This window comes from Eulemur rufifrons, chromosome 25, assembly GCF_041146395.1.
Source record: "Eulemur rufifrons isolate Redbay chromosome 25, OSU_ERuf_1, whole genome shotgun sequence".
Classification (NCBI taxonomy): domain Eukaryota; kingdom Metazoa; phylum Chordata; class Mammalia; order Primates; family Lemuridae; genus Eulemur; species Eulemur rufifrons.
Window position 1 is genome coordinate 10,010,896 of NC_091007.1, and position 27,968 is coordinate 10,038,863.

General features: G+C 41.9%; 1 protein-coding gene across 1 annotated transcript; it reads right to left on the reverse strand.

Annotated features, from left to right (window-relative positions):
* Positions 1-72: 72 nt before the first annotated feature.
* DCLRE1C (DNA cross-link repair 1C) lies at positions 73-27,959 on the reverse strand. The gene is made up of 14 exons (XM_069458984.1): positions 27,840-27,959; positions 24,185-24,236; positions 21,985-22,069; positions 19,987-20,046; positions 17,688-17,743; positions 17,039-17,140; positions 16,573-16,645; positions 16,274-16,414; positions 15,368-15,469; positions 12,418-12,554; positions 11,812-11,866; positions 9,006-9,094; positions 6,770-6,864; positions 73-1,858 (listed from the first exon to the last, which is right to left on the reverse strand). Exons 1-14 carry the CDS (start codon positions 27,946-27,948, stop codon positions 933-935), a joined length of 2,082 nt encoding a protein of 693 aa, XP_069315085.1. The 5' UTR covers positions 27,949-27,959; the 3' UTR covers positions 73-932.
* Between the last annotated feature and the right edge of the window lie 9 nt (positions 27,960-27,968).

Genomic DNA, 27,968 nt, shown 5'->3' on the forward strand with positions numbered 1-27,968 from the left:
CTTTGGAAATAAGGTACCTATTTTTGCTATAGCCATCAGTTTATTATAATAGATCCAAGTTTAGTCTTTCAATTTAAATGTTTTTATGACCTCAGATCTGGTCAATCTTGATCAATGTTCCATGTACACTTGAAGAGATGTATTCTGCTGTTTTGGGGTGGAGAGTTATATAAATGTCAACTCAATCCGGTTGGCTAATGGTGACATTCTGATTTGCTGTGTATACGCTATTTCTCTTATTAAGAAAGGGATGTTAAAGTCCCTAACTATAACTGTGCATTAGTTTGTCTCTTTCTCCTTTCAGTTTTTGCTCCAACGAAGCTATTGTCAGGTGCATACACATTTAGGATTCTTAGGTCATCTTGGTGAACTTGTCGTCTTGGTGAACAATCAATTAGGAAATTGATTCTTACTAATATAGCCACTCCACCTTTCATTTAATAGTGTTTCCATGGTCTTTTTTCCGTCCTTTCACTTTCCCCCTACCTCTGTCGTTTAAATTGAGTTTCCTGTAGACATCATATAGTTGGTTTGTTTTCCCCCTTTTTGAGATAGGGTCTCACTCTGTCACCCTAGGCTGGAGTGCAATGGCAATATCGTAACTCACTGTGGCCTGGGCTCGAGCGATCCTCCTGCCTCCCAAAATGCTGGGATTACAGGTGTGAGCCGTACACTCAGCCTTAAGTGTCTTTGCATGGAGGTGTCCAGACCATTTACATTTAATGTAATTATTATGTTTGGATTTAGTTCTATCTTAAGTGCTTTCCATGTTTTCCCTGTTTTTTGTTCCTCTCTTTCCCCTTCACTGCTGCCTTGTAGGTTATTTGAACATTTTAAAGTATGCCATTTTAATTTATCTATTGTGATATTGACTATTATCTCTTTGCAGAGCTTTTTTTAGTGGCTGCTCTAGGATGAAATGTTCTTAATTCTTAAGTATCTAACAGTGAGCATTTTCTTTTTTCAACTACTACACTCTCACCTGTTGCCAACTTCTCATATAAATATTGTAAATGCTCTCGTTTAGGTAGCTCAGCTTCTGGAGTTGCAGGAATTTCAAAGTCAGAGGAGCTCTGTGAATCTGCATTTGTGCCAAGATTTAGCAGACTTTTTTCCTCAGGTGTATGTTCCCTACCAGTTAGCGTGGTTGGTTCTCCAACAGTAGGAACTACAGTTACATCTTGATCTCTGCTTTTCAAATCAGAGTGAGTATCCTTTGGGCAAAGTACAGTCTGTTCCAAGTGAGAGGCAGCAACAGTTTCTTTGATTCTTGGTCTACAGCCAGCTTTGTTCAAAGAGGTAACATCCCCACCGTTTTTCTCTTGGGAGGATAACAAAACAGTATCAGATTGGCTGTCCCAGCCTTGACTTCCCTGTTCTGTTATGTGTGTTGACTGAGAAGAATTCTGCGAGGAGATATGGGTTGAGTCTCCGTCAGAGTCACTGAAAAGCTTTGGTGACAGAGACCCCCCTGCCTCTGTAGAGGAAGGGCAGTTTTCCAAACTCTCATCTGTGACTTCATCAGTTCTTTTAAAGAATACTTCCCACTGCGGTACCTCCCCGTCAGCCTTTTGCTGGGGAGGTGTTACAGGGCTCAGATTTTCTTGCCGGGAAGCTGGGATGTCTAATTCTTCTTCACTTTCACTGTTGGATTCTTCACAATCTACAAAGTTTGCCACAAGAGAGCTTTGCATACTCTCTGCTTTGTGGCACCCTGTGCTTTGTCTCAGTTTTCCAGGCTCGTTTTCTGATACTGCAGTCGTTGAAAATACCTCAGGGTGAACAGTTTGCGGGTTTGGAGCCTTGTGCCTTAAAGGTACTGGCAGAGGGTCATCAAAGAGATCATCATCTTCTTCCTCTGTGGAACAAACAAAACAATTTTATAGGAAACAAGGCAAAGGGAGCCACTTTGTGCTTTTCATAAAAATCCAATTTGTAGCATTTACCTATGCTTTTAAGTCTTAGAATTGCAAAGAATACAGAGGTCATTCTTCTTCAAAGAGTAATTAATGCTTGGGATACTCTGAATAATTTAACTACCATCCTTCAACTTTTGATAATGCCAGACTATCAGTTGAGGCTAGAGAGCAGTCATTCTCAAACCTGGCTGATCATTACACAATCACACGAAGAGCTTTTTAAAAAATACAGCTTTGTGTATCTCATTCCAGACCTACTGAAGCCCTGAAGAAAGTAGGGCTAAATGATTTGATTTAAGTTCTGCAGCTGATTCTGTTCTTCAGCCTGGTTTGCAAAACAACCAAAAGAGGTTTGCAAACCCTGTGTGCTCTGCAAATAATAGATGCCCAGTGGGTTGACTGATTTAATAAAAAGACAGTTGATTTTTTTTTCCCTAAGGTTTTTCCTCTATGAACATTTTAGTGATACTGCACAAGGCTGTGATAGATTCCAGGGAACACATACAGGTTAAATGCACTTTAACCAAAATGCTGAGTAAGCCATATTCAGTGTCAAGAACTAAAAGTCAACAAAGTTCACTTTCCTGATTTTTAAGCATGTTCATGCTCTATCAATAAACAGTAAGCCCAGTCCACTTAAATTCTTAAAATGAAGAAATCTGTACTTGGAGAATAAAATTCTCATAAATGAATACATGAAATTTCCATAAAGTAAAACGTCAAGGCATGGAATTGAGGGGAAAACAAATATTTTCCTGCCTTCTAGACTGCTGTGGATGGCAACTTACTGTCTACTGCAAAATCTGGTGTTAACTTACAATAACATACTTCTTTCCCAGAGATGAAGGATGTGGCTGAACACTGCATTTGTTTAAAAGCCACTAAAATAACAGACATAGATACCATCATCTAGCTCCCACTTAACCGGTGAGGAGATAGGCCAGAGAGGTAGTAGGCCAGTGCATAGACCCCACCTTGTTCTTAAAGTCCAGTGTTCTGTTATGGTTTGTAATTGGTCCTGCCCTTCATTCTTAAAGGGCTTCCAGTGACTGAAATGTCTAGCTACTGTATCTGCAGTCATCCTAGTCTCCAGGACATGGCTTAAGCCATGGATTATATGTTTGTTCTAGCTCCTCCACTGGTATGCCCAAGTTATGTCTAAGTTAGTGACTATTCCGTACCAGTGTCGTGGTGCGTCTCAACTGTACAGTCCTTCCTCTGTCATCTCGTGTGTACTGAAAAAACAAAGTCTCTAATACTCTTGGGAAACTTTTCCATTTTCATAATGTTAAGGCATATAACTCTGGGAAAATTTCACAATAAATAGAGAAGTGTCAAAATCCTTGAGAGTTTACACCAACTGATAATAAAAACACCTAAACTCAATGAAAAAAGGGACAAATGTCATGAATAATTCCTAGATACTTTCGACCATCGTGCATTGTTGTTTATAAAAATCATACTGAAAAAGCAATTTGGGGATATGTATGAAGCACCTTAATTTCTACAGTCTAACCCAACAACAGTAAGATGTGAAACAGACTTACATACGATGTTGTTGATCACATTTATAAAACTGAAAAGTTCTAAATAACCTAACCTAAATGTATGACAAAGAATATACCATTATACAGTCGTCATGAAAAATATGCAACCATTAAATTGACATCTTTGAACAAAAATTTTCTAATAAAATGTTTGAAGTGAAAAAAAAATACATACATACATGTGTATATATAAAAATGATCTAAGCTGCTTTTCAGCCTGTATGCACCTATATAGTCTTACAGGTGTTACGTTACTGAAATACTTTTGCCCTTGCCTTGTGCCAGGTGTCTTCCTGTCGCCCACTACCCTGGGCCCTGTCCTAAGGGACTCAGCTGTCCTCAGTCCAACCCAAAGAGCTTTGTACTACAGAATTTCAGGACATTGCTCTAGCACTACAGTTACTATTGTTCTTGTTGATTGGTGCCTATTTAATGTTGCTTTTAAAACATTTTCAATATCACTCCAAGTTTTGTGAATATTTATATAAAGAGAAAAAAAGGAAATACATTAAAATGCTTATCAAAATAATTTGGACTTGTGTGGTTCTACATAACTTTCTATTTTCTCAATTATCTACTGCGAGTATATACTATTGTAAGAGGAACAAAACCAGTAATTTTATAAAAGTGGTCTCTAAGTAAAATTATAATAGTGGTAAACTATTTAATTATGTAAAGATAAAACATCAGAGTACAAAAAGTTTCTTAAAAGAGGCTAACAGGAAGAACTTCTGGATTTGCCTCCCAGATGCTGAGACAAGAACACAAATCTTAAAGCAGCTGATTTAACACGAGTACTTTAGCAGTGACTTGGATCAACATAACATTTTAAGAACTAAAGGACGTGAAAGACTGGTCAACAAGTTTGTAGAGATCGCCAGAGATTTCAAAGCATACTCACAGGACAGAGTACTAATTGTAAAGGCAATGACAGACCTGGACTAAAATATTATGATGACACCTGTTGCTTACAAAGTACATCTAAACATCCAAAGAAAGTAACATTAAAGGGCTGTTTAAAGATCTGTGCCTATACAAATATAAGAAAAGCTATCACAATTATTGCTATACTACACACATTAGTAAGGAATAAAAAGCCTAAGGAGTCAAGAAGCAACAAAATCAAAGCTAAGAAAAATGGAAATGAGCATCAATTCAAAAAAAAACTTAAACCCGTGGACTGATTCAAAAAGACGTTTCATCAAGAACAAGTGTGGATTGGGTAGATGCATAATAGGCACAAAAGTGTAAAGAAAGGTAAGACTTGCGCTTTCGGGTAAGATGGAGTAACAGGAACTATATTTAACCTCCCACCTGAAACAACTAAAAACCAAACTGATAAACGGTGGCTCTCAAGAAACTGGACGCCAGGCAATAAAGGACAACAACGTGTGAGAAATGGGAAACAGACTGGCCCTGTGATTGCCCAGCTCGCTGCCTGGTGACCGATTCCAGTCAGGGAGGGGACGTCCCTGACTTGAAATGGAACTGGGAGTCTGAGGTCAAGGTGGCTGGAGTTCACAGAGCAGAGGGCCAGAGAGGAGAGCGCTGCAAGGAGAGGACGCTGAAGAGCTGCAGGGGGCCCCTAAGTGTGCAGCACCTGAGCAGCACGTGCTGGGGAGGAAACGACCTGGAACCAGGGAAAGGATCACTCAGAAGAGGGAAAAACCTTACAATCATGGGCATTTGTAAGAGAAACAAGAAGGCCCTTGCCTCAGTAGCACGGAAAGTGAACCGTAGACTAAATGCTGCTCTGGTCCTGCCTAACAAAGATAAAAAGACACAGAAGGATCAAACTATACACATGTCGATCACGTGCCAAAACAAAGCCCAAGGATATTTTTTATTATTTAAAAAAAATTGTCAGCCCTATACCTGAGAACAATACAGAATATTTTTAAGAATCCAAAATTATGCAGGACCTCACAAACGTCAACAGGTGAAATGGATCAGCAAATTTAAGAATCTCCATGCAGTGGACAACTCGCCAATAAAAAAGAATGAATTATTGGTACATGCAACAACATGAATGCATCTCCAGGGTGCTGAGTGATACAGACTAATCCGTAGTGACAGAAGGCAGATCAGTGGCTGGTTGCCTTGGCAGGGACAGGGTGGAATTACAAAGGAGCCTAAGGAAACTCGAGGGTGATGGATAGTTTTAGTATCTTACTTAGAGTCATGGTTTCTCAAATGTATGCACATGTAAAAACGTATCAAATCATACACCTTAACCACGTGTGATTTGTAATCTATCAATTATACCTCAGTAAAGCTGTTTTTAAGAAAACTAAATTTGTAAAGATAAGAAACTATATTACAAGATAGAGTTAACATTTGAAATTAATGGAACTTTTCTAGAACTTTTTAATTAGTGACACAAAAAGGTGTTTTCTTTCAGACACCAGTAATAGGCTTGCTGTATGAGTCCTGGAATTGACATCTAAATGTTTTCAAATTACATTCTAACCAGAAATGCAGAGGCAGAGATGGGAGAGACAGACCTAGATTAGAATCTCAGCCCATCACTTACTTCCTGCTAGACCCTGGGGGCTTTCCTTGACTCTCTAAACTTCAGTTTCCTCATTGATAAAATTGGGATAGTACCCCCTCATAAATTTGTTTAGAGGTTTAGCTTTAACATGTATAAAGGACCTAGCACGATACCTGCCACATAGCAGGTGTTCAATAAATAGTCTCATTATTATCTAGTGTGTTTTGGCCACGTATTCAGTGTATGGCACACGTAGCTGGCTCTCCACCAAAGGAATGGAAATCAAGAACCCTAACTATTAAATCTGGCTGCTGTAAGCTCCAGCGCTTTGCCCAGAATCTAAAGTTCTGATTTCTACTTCAGAGCTTCCCTCTGTCCTTCACTGAAAAACGAAAGTAACAATAAATGAAGGTAGAAAAAGTATAGAGAAAATCCATTTGTATAAACACTACTGATCGATGTGATCAGAAATGATGACTAGAAAAGTCTCCTATTAGCATTTACTAGTGTCCCAAGCAAGTGCTCGAGGCTAACAATGTTGCCTGTCTTTATGGCCTATTCAAGTCTTAGAGCATATTCCAGAACGCTGAGACCACCACACAATACACGGTTTTCACCACACGGATAGCCAATGCCTGGTTTCACAGGCTGAAGACAGGAAACCAAAGCACGTCCCGAGACCATGGGACAAGTCTGAGCTACATGGGTCCCAGGTCCACTCTGCCCAAGGCCACTTCCACCAGACCAGAGCACGCGGGAAAGCAGTCCCTGCCGGGAGCTCAAACCCCTGAACCCAGGACCGTTCTTACCTGAGTCTCGGTCGAGCGTTCTAGCTTTCTTCAGTTTTCCCAGCGGTTTGTACTTTGGCTCAGTGCTTTGGGAAGATCGGCATAAAGGCTTTAAGCTGAAATGAATGAGAATATTTGATTGTTCCTTCTGGGAAACCTACTGGGAGGTAAGTATCATGGATAGGGATTACAGAACCGTGACCTCAGGGGAAATCACACAACTACTTTGTGCAACTGAAAAGCAATGTTTAATCATTAAACATCACTTCATTATACTAAACTGGTAACTACAGGCACTTAAATACCACCTGGTAGATGTCTAGCTAATTGTTGGGGTGGAGGGAAACTCCTTCAGGAAACTAGAGCAAAATTTCCATCTTTGCTTTTACAGTACTAAAAAGCAGGTGCCTATCCTAAAAACCCAGTAAATAACACGGTGACATCTTCTGGCATTCGGGGAATACAGTGTAGCTCGTTTCCCCTTCCCAGTTTAATGGGCTTTACTTATGTCTTGCAAGAATCTCACAGATTTGATCTCTTTGTTCTAGATCCTTAGGCTGAAAGCTAAGACTCGGTAGAGATAAAATAGAAAAGGACACAGAAGTAAGATTTGAAGGTGTCCTGCCCCTTTTTGAGGGCCTCGTTAACTGCCTACTTCTCCCAGATTCCCAGAAGCCGTTAGGATGATCTATTAACACTACACACTTGAACAGAGCCATTAAGCTCCCAGCCTGAAACATGTACAGCCACACCCACTGTATGTCCCACCCCTGTCCTCAGGTCCACCCGGGTTTTCTGGATCATCCCCCTGGCCAACCCCACCCCGCAAGGACCTCTGCCCTTGTCACCGCCTCTCTCCGCAGTCATTTCAGCTATTCTTGGGTAACTTTTTAAAGTGAGGTCATCCTTCTCCACCTACCTACAGAAGAACCGCCCGATGGAAATGCGAGATGGGAGTATGCATTTTAACAAGCTCCCATGGGACGCTTGAGCACATTCAAGTTTGTGTGTGTTCAACTTTAGCTCACACTGAAGTCTCAGCTATTTTAAGATCAAGCCTCTAAACTTTGCTGCCTCCAATTACCATCTTGTCCTTAACTTTCCCTTCACTGTCAGGCTTTTTAAAAGATGTTCTGTCAGCATTCTCCATTTCTTCACTTTTTACCCATTTCTCAAATACCTGAAAAATGGCTTTTACCTCGACAGTCTACTGAAATTTCTCTCACTGAGCTCGCACGTGTAACATATATTGTCGTCCCTATATTGTTTGTCTTCTCAAGAGTCTGATGTCGACACCCTCTACTCCCTTTCTCTGCTCTCGTCCCACTCTGGGCCACCCTGTCGCCATCTCTTCCCAGTGCTGCCTCCCCCACCCCTTGGACGTGCTGCCCAGGGTTCTGGCCACCGCTTTGTGGTCCCTCCTCACGCCCTCCTGGTGATTTCCCGTGTCCTCATGGTTTCAGTTGTCACTGCACTGCCACCTCCACATCTGTATCTCCCACCCAGACCTCTGTCCAGGGCTCCTGAATCCTCTTTTCCATCAACTTTTGCTAGCTTGGGTCCTGTATGTCCTCATCAGGGTCTCGGGTAGATTCCCCGACACCAGGCCTGGTTCCTTCCTGCACCCACAGCAGCTTGTGCACAGTGGATACTGTGCCTTCCTGTGCACCTGGCTTCCCCACCAGGCTGGAGGTCTGCTAGGGCAGGATGTACCTTAGTCAGCCCGGCTCCCTACCACATAGCTGGCTCTACAGAAATCTTTAATGAATGCATGAGTGAAACTCCAAGAAGAGAAGAAACAGTAATACTGTAGTAAAAGACATCCATTATACTGTTTCACCTCTCCTTTGACTTCCACTTATCCCTTAAATAGATAACCTTTAACTGACCACCTACTTGGCGCTGTGCTAGGCGCATTTCATATATTATCTCCAAATCTCTAAGAAACCCAACAAGGAGGCAGAAATATTCCTGTTTTTTTGATTGGAAATGACTAGCTCAGAAGGGTGATCTGACCAAGATCACACTGCTAGTAAACGGTGGAGCTGGGATGCCATCCAGGACAAACTGACGACATTACCTGTACCTTCTGCCACACTTAACTACAGTAAACACCCCATGAAAAAATGGCAATGAATAGGAATGGAGAAATGCCACAACATTCTAGCTTTGTAAACATTCAGGCAAAACTATCCTTTGTCACCCAGCTACAAACCACAAAGGGAGGCACTGAATTCCACAAACAGTAACTACTTACATTTCTATCACTTTATCCACAGTCGTGCCTACTGGAATGACATTTGGATATGCGTTCACAGGACAGATGTAGCTCAAGAAATCTTTAATCTGGAAGAAGGAAGACAAAATGGATCAACTGTCATCTCTATGATGAAAAACCAGGTGTGACAGGAGATAAAGGGAGGCCAGGTGTAGGAGAAACAGAAATCTCACGGCTTTGGTTTTCAACACTGGCTGCATGTGGGAATCACCTGGGGGCCTCTTGGGAAAAACAAATAGCCAGTGCCCAGGCCTCACTCCCAGAGATCCTTGGAGCGAATGCAGGCCTGGGAGTCAGTACATTTGAATGTCGCCAGTGACTCTCCTGCACAGTAAGAGCTGAGATCACTGATTAAATGAGGTTCAAAGATTCTTTATTTTTTTTAATATGATAGTTTCCTTGTCCAAGGTCAGTAGCCCATATTTAGCAAATCCCCTTTGAAGTGAGTGAGAATGTAGCTGAGTATTAACTGTAATACACACAAGAAAAAGTCTTAGAATTGCATTTCTTAGGCAGACGCAGTGGTGCACATCTATAATCTTAGCACTTTGGGAGGTCGAGGTGGGAGGATCACTTGAACTCGGAGTTTGAGGCCAGACTGGGCAACCTAGTGAGACCTTTTCTCTTTAAAAAAAAAAAAAAAATTGCATTTCTTTCCTCCTACAAATAATGAGCAATACCAAGAGAATTACATCTTCGAGTTTACTTAATTTGTTCTAACAGTGTATTCTCGTAGAGCAGAACACTATGCACTGGTTGCCAGTCCCGAGGAAGGAATCCAAACACTTCTGCCCATGACATCTTGGTGTTGGAGTCACCAAGGAAAGCAATGACATCAAGCACTGGATGGAAGAATGCTGTACTCACAGAGAACAGACAGAGCAAGGTCAGCTCCAAGTATCCATCGGTCACCCGTAGCCGGCATGGCAATCTGCCTACAGCACCCCTCCCCTGCCAAAAGGGAAGGGCTCCTCCTCCTCCCCCATAGTGTCTGCAATAAGGAAAGCAAGGGCGTGCCTGAGGGCCATTGACACACCATCTAAAGCAGAACAAAGGACCACACATTGAGTCCAAAAAACAGAGGAAGATATTTCTACACAAGGCAATAAGCTGGTTCAAGCTACGTGTGCTCTTTAACTCTTGGTAAGAAGTGCTCCAGGCCAAGGGCCATCCTTCTGTGGCCAGTGCACATGGGACTGCCTTTCCCAACAATTAACTCTAAACAGGCACAATTACATGCAACCATTTCACAAATACCTTGATTCTCTGCAAAGTTCAGAATGCTAAACAGAAGAACTGTCACTGATCCTCAAAACATCTCTACATCCCAGACGAACTTTGTCACTTACTATATAGATCTTGGCAAGTTACCTAACATCTCTACATCTTAGAGTCTTCATCTAAAAGTATAAATGAGATAACACACGTAAAGTGCTTAGCCCAGTCCCTGGCCCATGGTGAAACAGTCAATAAAATTATCCATTACACAGTTGACAACAACACAAAGATTTTTATTCCCTTCTGCAAACAGAAAGACAAACTAGGGCATAAAATGATTATTAGTGGCCAACTTTCCAAAGAAAAGACCAAATCAAAAGAGGCCGGAACCCAGGGATTACCATTAACTCTATATAAAAATAAGATGGCTACTTTAGTTATGATGGAGCAAGGCAGGAGGATCTGTTCTTTATTTTTCATAAGCAATTTCTTGTGTACCTTCAAATTAGGCAATGCAAAGAGAAACCATTACTTGCCTGCCCACTACTTATTTGGTTTGCACGATCAATTAGAGTTGAGGAAGGCAGAAATCTAAGACTCCTGAAGGGAACACGGATAAAGAGGGTTAGGTCAAGCCTATGCTAGAATCGATTCACGGCTTGTTCTCAGGGATGAAGTGGCCACAGGGAGAGGAGAGACACCCACTAGAGGAACACCCTCTCTCACTTGCACAAGTTGACTTCTGTCCTCAAATGCACTTAATACATTAACACGGTTGATTTCTCTTTATCCACAGTAGTTATGTTCTACAAAGTCACCACGACTCACTGAATTAGCAAATACTGAACCATTGCTCCTAGGGGAAATATAGGGTAAGGGTCCTGGGAGCCTCTGGTGACATCATTTTCAATCAATCAATCAATACATACATAACCTCATTTTGTGTGTGTTTCTGTTTAAAGACACCTCATGTAATATATATTGTTGATTCATGAACACTGAACTCATGGCCAGCAGCACCACTGCTCATGCCTGAACAAAGCTTATCTAACAGGTCTTCTCCATGAGGCACATCACAGCCTTCCTGCGCTTAGGAATGCCAGATAGGACTTCAGGACTAAGTTTGGGCACCATTTAAAATAGTGATCTCACCAACAAAAAGCACGAAAATATGAAAAACGTGCCACTCAACAGACCCCAAAAGGACACTGTTGCGAGGATGAGAGCTGAAACTTGAAGGTGGAGCACTGCCTTGTTTGATCTGAGCTGGGAACGACCATGTCGGGTGACTCAAATTTTTCACCACTGTCCCCGTGTCTGCAAGTGATCACAAAAGCACTGCAAACGTTGCTATTGGGTTTACAGATTAGTTTCAGTGAGTAGGAAACAGAAATATGGAGTCCGTGAATAATAAGGATAGGCTATATTTAGGAAAAAAAAAAAAAAAAAGAAAGGAAATGAGATTTAAGTAGAAAAAGATGCCTCTGAAAGCCAAGAGAACTACTGTGAACCATGAGGGCTGCAGAACAGTCAGCAGTAAAGGTTATGAGTTCACGGATCCTCTTACCTCGCTGAAGGAAGAGTGAAAAGAAAAACAAGCTCTGTACGTACTCTCTCCAGTCCTGGAGGAAAGTGAAAACACAAAATGAAAAGGTCGCTTAGCAAAACTAAGCTAAGTTCTAAACTTTGACCCTTCCCATTTAGGTAATTTCAGTTTGAGATCATCCTAAGTCAGGAACTTCTTCTCGGGACAGGAGTGAATCTTTTCCAGAGATGGAAATCTGTTGCATACACCCTGAACAGCCCAAGTTAAGGGAATGTTGTTGCTAAGATACCATGACCATCATGGTAACTCCTGCACCCTGCCAAGGGCTTCTGTTCTCTATGACGTCTGTGTATAACTTCTAGGCAAGCACTCAGACACCCTTGGTCTCCAACCATCTTACCTAACTAGAGTAAAGCTCAGGATAGACTGGCTAATGGTATCACCACGGGTTAGAAGCAGCATATCCTCAGATTAAATAAAGTTTAAATGTAAGAAATTATTTCCCACAGCTCTAATATTATATCCTCTTCGTGAGCTTAACCTAGACTGCATTTAAACTAGATTAAATCAGACATTTCACTTCAAAACCAGATTTCTCTCCGAAGACCTAGGACGTTGCTGCCTTACCTCACTATGACATCTGTTTTTCTGCTTCTTTCTCCAAACCACATGGTGGATGGCTTAATGCTGATTGTGCGGAGTGGAATCCTATTTTTGGAAGTAATTCCACAGGGTAGTCTGTTCCACTGAAAATATTCCTCTGCCTAAAAAAAGATCAAAAACACAGAAAAACAGTTGTACATTTTCAACAACTCTTTTTATAGGAAGGGTCTCAAAAACAAAGGTAGATTAGTTTTTCAGACATGAAAAAAAAAAAAAAAACATGTAGACATGAGGAAACAATCAGATGGTTCCAAACTGGGGAACATTCTACAAAACAACTGGCCTGGACTGTTCAGAACCATCAACGTGAGGAGAGAGAAGCGAAGGGCTAGGGATGTGACCCGCGTCAAGAGACCCTTCAGGCCTGACTGAATGCAATGCATGGCCCTTAATTAAGTGCCCCATGCTCCTCTGCCTGCCCCACAAGCTCTCAAGGACACTGCTGGGACAATTGGAGAAATCTGACTATGGACTGTGTACTAGCTAACACTGCTATATCAACACTAAATTTCCCGAGTGGAGGAATCATGTTGGGGTTACACGGGAGAATGTTCTTCCTCTGAGAGATACCTGCTGAAGGATTTGGGGTGAAGCGCCATGAAGTCTGCAACATGCTCTCAGATGGTTTGGGGTGGGGGAGTTGGTTACACACACACAGAGACACAGCGAGCGAGAGAGAACGTGGCAGTTAACAAACTGGCAAATCCGGGGAATATGGTGTTCTTTGTACTCACTAGTCTTACCACTTCACTGCTTTCAATTTTTTAAAAATAAAGTTGGAGGGAAAAAAATAATAAAAGTGTTTTCAAATGGCTCGAAAACAAAAGGATGACTCTCCCAAAGACGTTATTTTCCTTCAAAACCATTAGCACTCCATCCCAATCTGATTTCTTCAAGGTGCCTTTGGTGCTGTTTCTCATGAGCCTTGGGAAGAGGATGAAGACAGGACTCCACAAACTCTGGAACTCCCAGTGTTTTTAAAGGCTGTGTGATCTAAAACATATTCTAAGCTGCTAGAAGCAGTGTCTCAGGAAAGTAGCTAAGACAGCAGCAGCAATTAGAAATTAAGCTACTTTGTGGGATGTGAGAAAATTCAGAGCAAAAAGAAATTTGCCAAGTAAAAAATGTGTGATGTAAGGGACAAAAGACTATAAATCTAATAGAAAAAGGGACAGCCAGGCATGGTGGCTCACGCCTGTAATCCTAGCACGCTGGGAGGCCAAGGTGGGAGGATTGCTCAAGGTTAGGAGTTCAAGACCAGCCTGAGCAAGAATGAGACCCTGTCTCTACTAAAAATACAAAGAAATTAGCTGGCCAGCTAAAAATACATAGAAAAAATCAGGTGGGCATGGTGGCACATGCCTGTAGTCCCAGCTGCTCAGGAGGCTGAGGCAGGAGGATCGCTTGAGCCCAGGAGTTTGAGGTTGCTGTGAGCTAGGCTGACGCCATGGCACTCCAGCCGGGGCAAAAGAGCGAGACTCTGTCTCAAAAAAAAAAAAAAAAAATTTATATTTAGTATCTACATTTTTATTCATCCGAGAATCCACTGGATATAAGTGTATGTATGTGAATATATATGTATTTATGTAAGTACACACACACAAAAAAATGAAATAAATTCATGAATGCAAGATAGAATATGCAGCTTACCAATCATCAGAAGTAATTTCTTACCTTGTAGCTCTTACACTGGCCTACAGAAGAACAGTCCATGCTGGGGATAAGACTTCTTTTTCTGTTTAAAATTATGCTTTATTATAAGGGACAAGCAACTTTAGGCTTTTGGCTGATGGAGCCAATAATAGTACCACAATGGTGATCTAAAGGTATAAATGCAGTATTTATGAAAAAAATGGCTCAGTATTTGAATGCTTAAGATATTTGAAAATTTAGAGCAAAAGTAGATTCACTCATACCACTGCATGTGAAGATTATTAATTTGTCATGACAATTTAAATCGAGAAACTGAAATTTAATTTTTTATTTGAAAAAAATGTAAAGGCCAATTTGAAATGGAAGTCTTATACCTGACATTTGACAGCAGAAGGGGGTTCTATGGTGGCATTAGAAAACAATCACAAGTGAGTTGGAGACACACTGGAAACATACATTTGAAATAGGACCATCAATACATGTAACTATTTCAAAGTGTGAAGGAAAGTTTATTTAGATATTTATCTCAAATGAGTAGAAGACAAATAGTTTATAAGCATGCTCATGTCATGTGTCTTAAAAATAAATAGCAGTGGATCCTGAGTGTTTCCTTAAATTATAAGCTATAACATATTACTACTTTTATTACAAATAAATTTGCATTTTTTTTTTTTTTTTTTTTGGAGACAGAGTCTCACTCTGTTTCCCAGGCTAGAGTGCCATGGCGTCAGCCTAGCTCACAGCAACCTCAAACTTCTGGGCTTAAGCGATCCTCCTGCCTCAGCCTCCCGTGTAGCTGGGACTACAGGCATGTGCCACCATGCCCGGCTAATTTTTTCTATATATACATTTTAGTTGGACAGATAATTTCTTTCTATTTTTAGTAGAGACGGGGTCTCGCTCTTGCTCAGGCTGGTCTCGAACTCCTGAGCTCAAACAATCCACCCGCCTCGGCCTCCCAGAGTGCTAGGATTACAGGCGTGAGCCACAGTGCCTGGCCAAATTTGCATTTCTGATGAATAGATTTCATCAGAAAACTATAAGGATCTGTGTCTGTTTACTAACTATGAAGTATATGGTAATGGACTATAGCAATGTATAGCTGCATGAACTGGAGCTAACGATTTAGGATTATAGCCTCCATTTGTACATTTGTAAAGAGTGGAGCCTAAAAAATGAAATTTCTGAGGTTTCTTCTCAACCTAAAAATCATTTTTATGGGTCACACAAACATTACGAGACAAATCGTTTGCATGTGTACCTTTGGATGCCGGCAGGCGTGGATCTGGGTGCTGCGGTCGGTGGTGAGATGCTGCAGGATGTCGGGCATGTTTCTAAACATGTCTAGCTTATCCACATGAACCTCAGGGAAGCAACATACATCAGCAAATTATCTGAAATGCATTTCCTATAAATACATTGTTAATATTCAGAGCAATACCCCCAGTTAGTGAACTAACCCCCTCTTCTCTCTGGAAACCCAGTTTTTGGCTATTTTAGTGCATATTAGCATTCGGCCAGGATGTCAACGGGCACGAGTCCAACCAGGTCATCAGGGGCACTGCCTACTGCTGGTGGAAATAAAAAGTTACAGAGACACGGCTTATGGATGTCATTTGATCCTGCTAACACTGTCCCCTTTAGTCCTTCAAAAGGAATTCAATTAATATTTATTATGAGCCTACTGTATGTCATCACACTTGCTTCTAAATACTGGGCCTACAGCAGTGATCAAATCAGACAAAAACAATCAGGAATCAGCTACCCTTACAGATACACACAGCTGCTCCTCTGTTCCCAAAATGATAATGACCCTGACAGCAAGCAATACACGCCGATACCTCCTAGTTCAAATTTATTTTCAATGCTGGTCACCATCACTAAATTTATTTCATGACCCACGGTTTGGAAAGAAAATACTTCCTCTATGGGGCATTTCACTTGAAGGCGCTTCTAAGCCATCTGGGCTCCTGTCAGTTTCCTCCCATGAGGCTGTGAGTAAACAACGATGACATCGCCTCGGCCACCAACCTCTGCTGCAAACAGGCTTTTGATAGGTTGCTTCCAGCTGTCACTGTTTTGGGTTATTTGGGGACAGGGAGGGGAAGGACAGGAGAATTTGGGAGAATGGAAGGGAGAGAGAGAAAGGAACAGTCAGTCACCATACCTGGACTCCAAGTTCTTCACTAAGGTTGGTAAACAAATACTCGTAGCCGTAAGCTGCTTTGCAGTTCAGCCACACGACGTGGCACGGACTCCGAGCGATCCAGCCGCGAACCAGCTCTAGGATTCCACTCAAACACTCCCCCTAGACGGGATTTGCAAGACGCTGGTGAAGAGCCTCGTTGACTCTTTCATTCCTGACACCCACAGGTACTCATGCCAATGGGGACAATGACGATCTGATCTGTCATCCTAAAAACCCTCCTGTTAGAATTATGGCCATGTTCCTCCAGGCAGACTTACCCGACTTGGAATTTGATAAAATCTCGGATCGCAGAAAGTGGTATCTAAATATACACTTTGGATGTCTTTTACTCTGAAAAAAGAAAACAACCGCTCTTAGCCATCCAGTGGGACATAAATTATGTATAAGATTTAGACTCTCAGTTATTTTACAGGGTGTTCCATTCCATTTGGAATGTTTTTGTTAAATCAACTTTGCTGCGAAATTATTTCCATACAATAAAAATACACAGATTTTCCATAAATGAGCCAGTGAATTTTGACAAATTCATGCAACTACTGCCCTAATTCCAGTAGAGAACATTCAAACATCCCATGTCATGGAGAAAAATTTGCTCTACTTTTACAAACAGTATGACCAAGTTTGATTTCTAACAAAAACAAAGGCTTGTGTTTGGTGGGAAAAGAGCAATAAAACTTTTTAAACTATGGTTCTCACATTCAAGAGCTGTCTAGGGCCCAGTACCTGCCCCCAGAGTGCAGAAGCTCCATTCTGGCAGCTTCTCCTTTAGCCAATCTGAAGTCTCCTGTGTACAAGACAGTTCCGTTATTGCCCTGAAATAAAAACCTGGAAAGGAAATACATCTCGGTGACTTCTGAGTCTCATACAAAATCTTAATAAAGCAAATGCATGCCAAATCCATAGCGAATGCTTCCTGCTAAACATCTCTCTTATGATAACAGTGTTAATGGAATTCCTAGAGCTCTAAAACCACACCAGGCACTTAACTGTTGCCTCTTTCCTGGGGCAGAAAGAAATATCAGAATGGAGATACCACTGAGTTTGTAACAGAAGCTCCCTGTGATTTCTTAGCCCTCTCAATTATATATTGAGATCATTCCTATTCATGGAGACAAAAATCCATGTGACAAGAGAATGCAAAGACAGTGGAGAAATAGTAATTGAAGACTTCCATCATTAGAAAGCCACGTTTTGAATATGATCTTCACCTCCATCCCCCAAGTTCAATTTGGAAACAAAGATTAAAGAAATGACCAGAAAAATGATCAACTCTCCCTATCCGTATTAATTTTTAGACCCTGAAAATTTAATTCTACAAATATAATACATATCTACATTATAATAAAATGCCAAAATAGATGAGCCCCCTTACATAACTGATCCTGGGCAGTGACCAGCTGGTAAGAGAGTCACAACAATCTCTTCCGTCTATAAAGAAAATAAAGAAAAAAAATAATAAAAGTTATCATTAGGACCTAGCTAAATAAAGCCCTCCTTGATAGAACACATTCAAGTACCTCTCAACAATGTGCCTGTTCTCTCCCAATTTCCTCACTCTCCAAATCCTGGCAACAACTAGAATCCTCGTCCACTCAAAAAATGATTAAACGTAGAGTTCCCAAAGGACTGAGCTATTCCACTGCTAGTTATAGAACCAAGAGAAACGAAAACTTACGTCCACACAAACATTTGTACATGAATGTTCACAGTGGGATTATTCATACTAGCTAAAAAGTGGAAACAGCCCAAATGCCTATTAACTGATGAACAAACAAACAAAATGTGGTCTAATATTCCATACACAGAATGTGATTTGGCCACGAAAAGGTGTGGAGTACTGACACACGCCACAACATGGATGACCCCTGAAAACATCATGCTTCAGGAAAGGAGCCAGACACAAAAGATGACACATTGTGTAATTCCGTGGATATGAAATGTCCAGAATAGGCAAATCCATACAGACAGAGCACAGAGCAGTGTTTGCCAGGCGCTGAGGGAGGAGGGAATGGAGAGCGATTGGAATAGGTACAGGGTTTCTCTTTTGGGGGGATGAAAATATTCTAACATACACAATTCTGTGACTTGGACTTTTGTAGTTCAATGAAGCTATTTTAAAAAAGCAAGCCTGGATGTAGCCTGGTCCCCATACGCACTGCACATTATACTGTCCCTCGAGGGCAGGGCCCACAGGGCACCAGCGCCCCTCCGGCCAGCAGCAAGTGCGGAGGACTCTGCACACACCAGCTTGTTGCTCGGTGACGTGACTCCTCTCACCAGTCTAACTTTGTGCATCCTGGAGGCCCCTCCCAGCAGTTGGTGCTGGATGAAGGATGCCCAAAGGCCGTGGCCCACAAGAAGAGGAATGACGGATCGGAGTGCGGCGGCAAGACTGCCCCAAAGCCTGCCCACTGTTGGCCGTCGGGCCTGGGCAAAGCCTCTCCCCATATATCCCTGTACGTGACAAGGCCTCGAATCAATTACAATATTCCCTGGAAAAGCCGTTGCCCGAGTCCAGGGGCATCTAGAAAACAGTCTAGGCCATCTTTTTTTCTCCCCCTCTGTTTTAACCCACCCTAAACTGGCCCTGCAGTCTTACCCTGGGATGACAATTTGCAAGAGGAATACTTCAATTTCAACTGTCTGATCTTTTCAAAGAAGAAATATCTGAAAAAGTCAGTTTCTGTTCTGACCACATTCACACAACACAAGACACCCTCAGAGTTAAACATATCAAAGCAATGTGTTATCATCAGGCTACTGGACAAACAGTAACTGGATAAAATAGGAAAATTTTAGCCCTGTATATAATTTCAGGGGGAAAACAAAAAAGCAGGTCCATAGTTCTACCTCCTATTAAAACAACACATTCACAAAAATACTACTTCTAAATTAAAGGATGAAAAATAAATTTTATCCACTTGGACAGTGACTCTTTTTGAATGATTCAGAAAAAATTACAATATACATAAACTTTCTGTAAAAATATTAACCACCATTTTATATACTGAACGTTATAATAAATGTAATAAATATGACGATACCATGTAGTAATATCAACTAGAGTTCACATCATTAGAAGAAGTAATACTAAAAAGAAACAATTTTGACAAAAAAAAAAAAAAAAAGCCATGTTCAATCCTTTCAATGTAGGAAATAAATAAATCACTATTATGGACTGAATTTTGTGTCCCCCCAAAATTCATAAGTTGAAATCTTAATCCTTAAGGTCATGGTGTTAGGAGGTGGAGCCTTTGGGAGGTGATTAGTTCTTGAGGGTAGAGCCCCCAAGAATGGGATTAGTGCCCTTATAAAACAGGCGCAAGGGAGCATGTTGGTCCCTTCCATCGTGTGAGGACACAGGAAAAAGAACCAGGAAGCAGGCCCTCACTGGATACCAATCTGCCAGAGCCTTGATCTTGAACTTTCAGCCTCCAGAACTGAGAGCTAAATGTCTGCTGTTTAAGACACCCAGTCTATAGTATTTTTGTGATAGTAGTCCAAATGGACTAAGACAATCACAAATGTTTTGGGTTTTTTCTCCCCTAAAAACTGATTCAATGACTAAATTTTTATTTATGGTTCAATGAACATTCAAAATCAAGAAAGGTAAACAATCATTTTAGCACTAGATGTTTTTAAAAATCACATGACACTTAACATTTAGTTACCTCGCCCGATGCTTCATCAACTAAAGATATCTGGGTAGGAGTTTCGATTTCAATTGATATCTATCAAAATAAAATAAGATAATCATGTGTATGTCAGTTTTTCACAGCTTTGCAATGCCTTTGCCATCTCAAACACAGAGACGAAATGAAGTTACAGACTCTCTCTGTATAAGAAGTTCTGATTTCACTATAATAAATATTTTAACAGTTTGCAAAAACAGTAAAACAAAAATACCTTTCCTGAAACAGATTTTGCAGAATGTATTAAATGCCTTATAAACGCATATAATCCTTTGACACAGCAGTTCTATTTCCAGGCATTCAATGCTCCTCCATCTCCCTAGCCCTACCACTCCCGCTCTCCCTTCCCTTTGAATTGAGTCTTTGTGAAAACATGGGATCATGCGTACTGTGTGTTCAGGCTTTGTGCTATAGAACCCAGGCTGGATCGGCCCATGATGTGTACACCTCATTCTCCAACAGCTGCAGTGTGTGTCCATTTCACTAGAACAGTGACCGGCACACAAGAGGCATTCCGGAAGTATCTGAAGAACCAATGTATGCAGTTTTTCATCTTTTTAGTTCACTAATACCATAAAACTTACAGTAACTAAGGTTTAGGTGTTAAAATATCCTTGCATTCTAGGAATAAAACATCTTATTCATGATGCACTATTTATTACTGTTAGGTTGAGTTAGTTACTATCTTAATTAGGATTTTCACATATTTTCATGTAAGAAATGGCTCTTTTTCCCTGTATATTATCATTATCTATTTTGCCAGCAAGGTTTGGCCACTTATCTTTTCATAATTGCCGGCAACAACTCATCTAATATAGGATTATGTGTTCTTTCCACAGTTGGTAAGATGTACCCATAAAATCATCTGAGCCTCGGGCTTTTTTTGATGAAGCTATCTTTAGTAATTGTTTGAATTTCTTTGATGGTTACTATTACATTTTGGGCTTTTAATTGTTTAGTTTATCTTTCTCCCTTTCCCCCCCCAAATTTCAACCTGTATTGATCCTTTTGTTTTGATCTATGTCTCTTATAGACTAATACTAGCATATCTTTCTTTCTTTACTTACTTATTTTGAGACAGGGTCTTGCTCTATTGCCTGGGCTACAGAGCAGTGGCCTCATCATAGCTCACTACAACCTTGAACTCCGGGGCTCAAGCGATCCTCCTGCCTCAGCCTCCTGAGTAGGTGAGACTACAGGCATGTGCTACTACACCCAGCTAATTTTTTTTATTTATTGTAGAGAGGTGGGGGTCTGTGTTGCTCAGGCTGTTCTCAAACTCCTGGCCTCAAGTGATCTTCCTACCTTGGCCTCTCAAAGTGCTAGGATTATAGGTGTGAGCCATCACACCCAACCTGGGTCTTTCTTATTTTTTTAATGTAAACTGAGAATTTGTCTTTTGATCATGACTTGAATTAAATTCATTCAGGTTTATAGAAATTACTGTTATAATAGGACTTTTTCAGCCTTCTTTGTATTTTCTATGTACCACACCTTTGTTTTTCTCACCTTTACCACCTTATATTGGATAGATCTATTTTATCCTGCCAGATTAAAAGTTATCCATTCTATTTGTATTCTTCTGGTTGCTACCCTTCCTTATGATAGCCCAAAAATTATGTTTATTTTTCCTACCCTGTCCCATGATCAAAATAAAAGGATCTAGCAAGTATGTTAATGATCATTTTATACCCTAAAATATTGAAATGCATCTTAGCTAGAACGTCAATGAGATTAAACAAAACTAAAGACCCACATCAAACTCTTGAGGAACAAAAAAAACCAAACTGAAAACAAATGTTGACCTCTTCTAAATTGCTGAATTACAAAGGACTAAATATCAACATTCTAATTAATGTGGGTAACTATAGCATGTGAGGAATTGGGTTTTGAATAATTCCAATGATTTGTGCAATCTACCTCTAAAAATATCTCCCATTTAAAAAAAATTAATGTTATTCAAAAAATAAAACTTACAATTCGTTTCTCCCAAAATTTGTATTTCGGGCTAGTTAACAATAACTCCTTAGTAACAGGTGAGCAGTATAAGCAAACCTTCAAGCTGAAAGGAAAAGACAAAAAAAAGGTGATTTCAATACAATCCAAAATAAGCCACCTTGGTGACTAGGAAATATATTTCATCATACATCAGTTTTCTCTAATAAATCAGAAACTTTGCTGGCACCGAAAGTGTTAGTGTAGTTCTCAACATACCTATGCCCACTATTTCAGTCCCATCAAGAGCATGAGGGAGGGGGAATACTGTGTCCTCTGACCTCCTCAAAAAGTTGTCCCTCTTAGCCGGGCATGGTGGTACACGCCTGTAGTAGTCCCAGCTACTTGGGAGGCTGAGGCAGGAGGATCGCTTGAGCCCAGGAATTGGAGGATGCTGTGAGCTGGGCTGACGCCACAGCACTCCAGCCCAGGCAACAGAGCAAGACTCTGTCTCAAAAAAACAAACAAACAAACAAACAAAAAAAAAAAAACCAACGTTGTCCTACGCCATTGTTACAGTGAAAAATACAGGATTGTACCTGGATCGGGCATGTCTATCTGGAAAGATGCCACCAAACATTAACCTACCTTTGGAGAATGACAAAGGGGGGCTGGGAGCAGAGACTTCTGCTTTTTGCTTCACATAAATCAATTCTATTTACTTTTTTTAAACGAACAGAATTTCATAATAAACTTTAAAAATTTGACAGTATAGTTTAGAGGTAAGGAATACAGTCAGTGGCAGATTGTATTTTCCAAAGACGGCCATGCTACTAAATACCCCATCCACACAAACTCTTTTACAAAATGGGTATCAAAATTCCTCCACCGACTGGAGGGGTCTGTGCTCCCTGCCCTTGAATCTGGGCAGTCCTTTGTGACTGCCTTAAGCACAGAATGTGGTGGAAGTAATTGCATGCCTTTTGAGGTCAGATCTCCAGGACTATAACTTCCTCCTGCCTCTCTTGGGACATAGACTTTTTAACCCTGAGTCTCCGTTTGACAGGTCTGGCTGTCCTGAAAACACCATGCCAGAGAGATTTTGCAGAGATAGAGAGAGATGCCCAAGGAGCCCCAACTATCTTATCCCTTAGCTATCTTCCCAGCCCAGGTATCCGACACTGAGCAAATCTTCAGATCACTTCAGCCCAGGCAGGCAGAAAACAGCCACCCCTATGCTACCATGTCAGAATTCCTGACCCACAGAAACTAAGAGATGACACCTGATTAATGTTGGTTTAAGTCACTAGGTTTTGGGGGATTTGTTACCCAGCAATAGATAACTGATACACAGGCTCTAAAGTCAGACAGACCTGGTTGAAATCCTGGTCCTGCCACCTACTGGCTGCATGACACTGGGCAACTAATTTAACCTCTCTGGTTCCTCAGTTTCCTCATCTGTAAAATAGAAATAATAATAGTATCTATTCAAAAGGTTGTCAAGAGGCTCTAATGATAATGTCACGTCCAAGAGGACAGGGGTTTTCATCTGTGTGGCTCCTTCAATACAAAGCCTGCTTCATCATAGGCACTCAAAAAACCTGTTGAACTAGAAATGCATAGTGTCCAGAATATAGTAAGTGTTCAATAAATATTAGCTATTAACATCAAGAACACAGGCTATTGTTATTGATTAGCTGAAAAGCCTTGACGTCCACTGGTTCAAAAGACAAAAGGGCCGTTTCCAAATATGTATCATGAGAATTTAGAATTTAGATTTAGGCAATGGTTGCAGGAAAAGAATCCAATAGTTCAGCTTCAAGAAAAACTCTTAAATGATTACTTTATAATGGGACAACCATTCTCATATACACACACTCTTACAGAAATAAAAATGAATGAGTTATTGCTGTACTCAAGAGCATAGATGAATTATACAAACATAAAAGTCTATTTGGTGTGATTCTATTTATATAAAGTTCAAAAGCACCCAAAGCTACCCTGCGATAACAAAAGTCAGAATAGAGGTTACCCTTGGCAGGAGGCAGGGGGCCTGGGATATTAGCACTGTTTTAGCTCTTGATCTCGGTGGGGGAGCTACACAGATGTGTTCACTTTGTAAAAGCTCATCAGGCTGTGCCCTTATGGGGGATGGACTTTTCTGCATAGTGTTATCATCATCTCTCAATTAAAATGTTTACACACACACAGACACACACACACACACAGCAAAATAAATTACCTGCATTCCAACCTTCTTTTCAAGGTAGGGGCTCTTAATCCTTTCATGTGATCTAAAAACAAAGGAACTGAAAGTCATAAAACGTTCTTTTTTTCAGAGGATTCTTCAGCCCAACAAAACTTAGTTGTCCTCTTTGTAAGCTTCCTTTTAAGAGAAAACACATGAGGTTCACTTTTGTAAGAGAAATGATCCATGTGGGCTAGCGACTCTTTCTCCTGCGAGTAAAGAATCCTTCTCAGAAGAGGACAAGTTGCCCAGCCCTGAGCCATCAAAAGCAATTTAAAAGGAGAGTGATCCCCTGCAACGTAGGGCAGAGTTTAAGTCACCCTGAGAAGCCACCAAAGAATAAGAACAGCTTCCAACCCTTCCTTTTCCTCTCTTTTCATTTCAATCCAGCCATCAGGCCGGCGCGGTGGCTCACGCCCGTAATCCCAGCACTCTGGAAGGCCGAGGTGGGCGGATTGCTCAAGGTCAGGAGTTCGAGACCAGCCTGACCAAGAGCAAGATCCCTGTCTCTACTAAAAAAAAAAAAAAAATAGAAAGAAATTAGTTGGACAACTAAAACCATATAGAAAAAATTAGCCGGGCATGGTGGCGCATGCCTGTAGTCCCAGCTACTTGGGAGGCTGAGGCAGGAGGATCGCTTGAGCCCAGGTGTTTGACGTTGCTGTGAGCTAGGCTGACGCCACAGCACTCTAGCCCGGGCAACAGAGCGAGACTGTCTCAAAAAAAAAAGAAAAAACCCAGCCATCCTTCGGGCCTCACTCTCTATGTGACCCATTCACTTCCTGCCACTGAGGTTAGTCCGTCTAGAAATTCAAGCTTGCCTCCATGCAGTCTGCTAGGAAATCCTTCAGGCCACAATAAGAAGTGGTTCATCATCTCCTTAGCCTGCTGTGACTGCTGGATTGAACGGTGGGATGTTACTATCCATGCAGACTTGCCGCATAGACACAGGACAAAAAGACCACAGAAAGGTAACAAACCAAAGAGTACACTAAATATATAGTGCACTCTAATACATTCTGAATCTTTAGTATCTAAAGGCCTAGACAACAAAGACCAAATGCTTCTAAACTATTTAACTAAGGTCAAACCAATTCTAATTAGCACCACCGCACACACAAAGCACACTCTCAATTTGTATGTGGCGATGCTTAAACCCAGTAAAACAGGGCAGTCGCCACACCTCACCTGGAAGCCCTTAACTGAATACATGCCTCCTCCCCCGCCCCATCTAGAATAGGCCACCTGTGCCCTGTGGGTGATTCCTCTCAGGTCTCACCTGGTCTGGTGTTTTAGGGCCTAGGGGTACATCCCAGGGCAGGACTTTCCATAATTGGGGTTTCCAAAGAGTTTCTGCCGTGGCAAAAGGAAGCTGAATCAGGACTCTGCTCCGTGCTCCCAAACTAAGCAGGCAGAACCCTCTAGCCTGATATCCCCCCCCATCCCTACCACCTCGGAGCCCCTTCCTAACTGGTGCTCGAGAGAACCTGGCTGAGTTTACTTTGTGCTGCTGCTACTGCACTCAGGGTCTGCTTTTCCAGGGCCATTTTCTTTTCCCTTGACCAGAATAAATCAGAATAAATCATCTTAAACTGCCCCCCTCCAAGGCTGTTCTCCAATCCTGGGCTGCTTTCCCAGGCCACAGGTCTCCTCTTATCCCCTTGACCTTACCAATGGTGCTTAGTACAGACTGCCCTAAGCCCAGCATTGGGTTCCAGACGGTCCACAAATGGGTACCAGGGAGGTCCACGGTCCACTCTAAATTTTACCAAAAGCTGATGTTAATGTGTTTATCTGCATTTCTTTCTAGCCAAGGAGTTCATAGAATTTGTCAGATATTCTGAATTAGTCTACTGGAACTGCCATAACAAAATCCCATAGACTGTGTGGTTTAAACAATAAAAATTTGTTACTCACAGTTCAGGAAACTAGGAAGTCCAGAGTCAAGGTGTGGCCCAACACCTTCTCAGTGTGTGCTCACAAGGCCTTTCCTCAGGGTGGGCACATGAAAAGAGTGAGTCCCCTCTCCCTCTTCTTATAAGGCTACTAAGCCTATCAGAGTAGGACCCTGCTCACATGACCTCATTTAACCTTAATTACCTCCTAAAAGCCCTTGCTCCAAATATAGTCACTTCGGGGCTTAGGGCTTCAGTATACAAATTTTGGGAAGATAGTCTACAACATAGTCAAAGAAGTCAGTGGCCCCAAGAGGTAAAAAAAAAAAAAGGAAAAAAAAGCGCAATGTAGGACACTTCCAAAAGCAGAAGCTGAGTTTTTGCCCTTGATGAGTTTACGCCTTGGTTGAGTAAACAGATCCACGTGATTAGAGAATGGCAAACGTTATAGAGGCTCAATAGCAAACAGGGTCCATTTCTTGCTTAATGTGCAAACTGATGATTTCACAGATTCCTTCGGATGAATTATTTCTCCAAACTCGCTACTCCTAAACACCAAGGACAAGATTCTACACCATACTTTCATCATGGCTACCACGTTTTGAGTTCAGAGATTCCAGCGAGACTCAACACAAACAGTAAAAACAGGGGCACCCTTGTGCAGCAGGAGACTCTCAATGCAAAACAAAACCGAAAACGTCATTCCCAAAAATAAACAGAAAGAGCTCAGAAGCATTTCCCAGAAGTAGTATCTTCAACTGTTTACACCGAGTCGGACTGATTCCACACACAAGACAATAGATGGCCATCACACCAACCCTGGGAGGAAAGGCGGTGTTTTGAAGTGCATAATTTCCTTTACAATACTCTGCACCAGTGCTCTAAGCATTTGCGTATGGGTTTGTTACATTGACTCCACTCAGCTGTTTAGTGGGAAGGTACTGCTGAAGCTACTTGCAAGGCCACAGCTGCAAGAGGCAGCTACTTTATCTCCCATTAGTGCCAACAGCTGTGCTAATTACAATGAACCTTTACCTTTTCATTGGGAAAGTTAGGGACGTTTTCGTCAGCACGATAGATGTTAAAAGTGGACAATGGCTGTGAAATTGGCAGTATTTAAACTCTGATCTCCCTTGGAGCGTCTAGCCTCCAGCCGGTATCACTAAGAGTGACTCTTTAACCTTAATCCCTAAAGGAGTCGAGCTGGGAAATAGTAGTAGCGTATTCTGGTTGCCTAACGCCATCTACAAGATCAACATCCTGAGGTCCAACACCAGAACGAACCTTTCACATGGGATGTGGCCAGAATATGCAAAGGAGTGGGGGCGAGCGCCTCCCCGAGCTCACAGGCCGGCTGTGATCCCACGGCGTGCTCTGAGCCTACCCGCTTGCCAGCAAATGTTTGAGGGTGTGGCTGAAACTGATCTGAAACTTGTGTTCTTTGCACCTGGTAGCGAGGCTATGGGGGACAGCTAACGAGTCCTCGCCACCTCCTGACTACCGGCCACTGGAAGAGCTACCGAGAGAACCCGCTAGCGGTGCCTGCCCGGACTGGCCCGGATCTGTGCGCTGCTGCGCCAGGTTGAACGGATCCCGAAATAAACAAAGCCTTTGAGGGACTGCGACAATGCGTGCTGGCCAGCCCCTCGCTGGCCTCCGACAGCCGCACGCCCTGCCCCGGGGCCTGTCCCCTCCTGTACTCTCTTTCCAAGCCCCTGCGCCCCGGGAGTGGGCGGCACGCAGCGCTCACTCACCCTTGTGGCAGTGGGACAGGAAGTAGGCGCGGGCTTTCAGGTTCTCCCTGTCAAAGCGGTCTATGGAAATGGTTGGATACTCCGCCATCTGTCCCTCGAAGGAACTCATAGCGCCGCGACCCCGGGCGC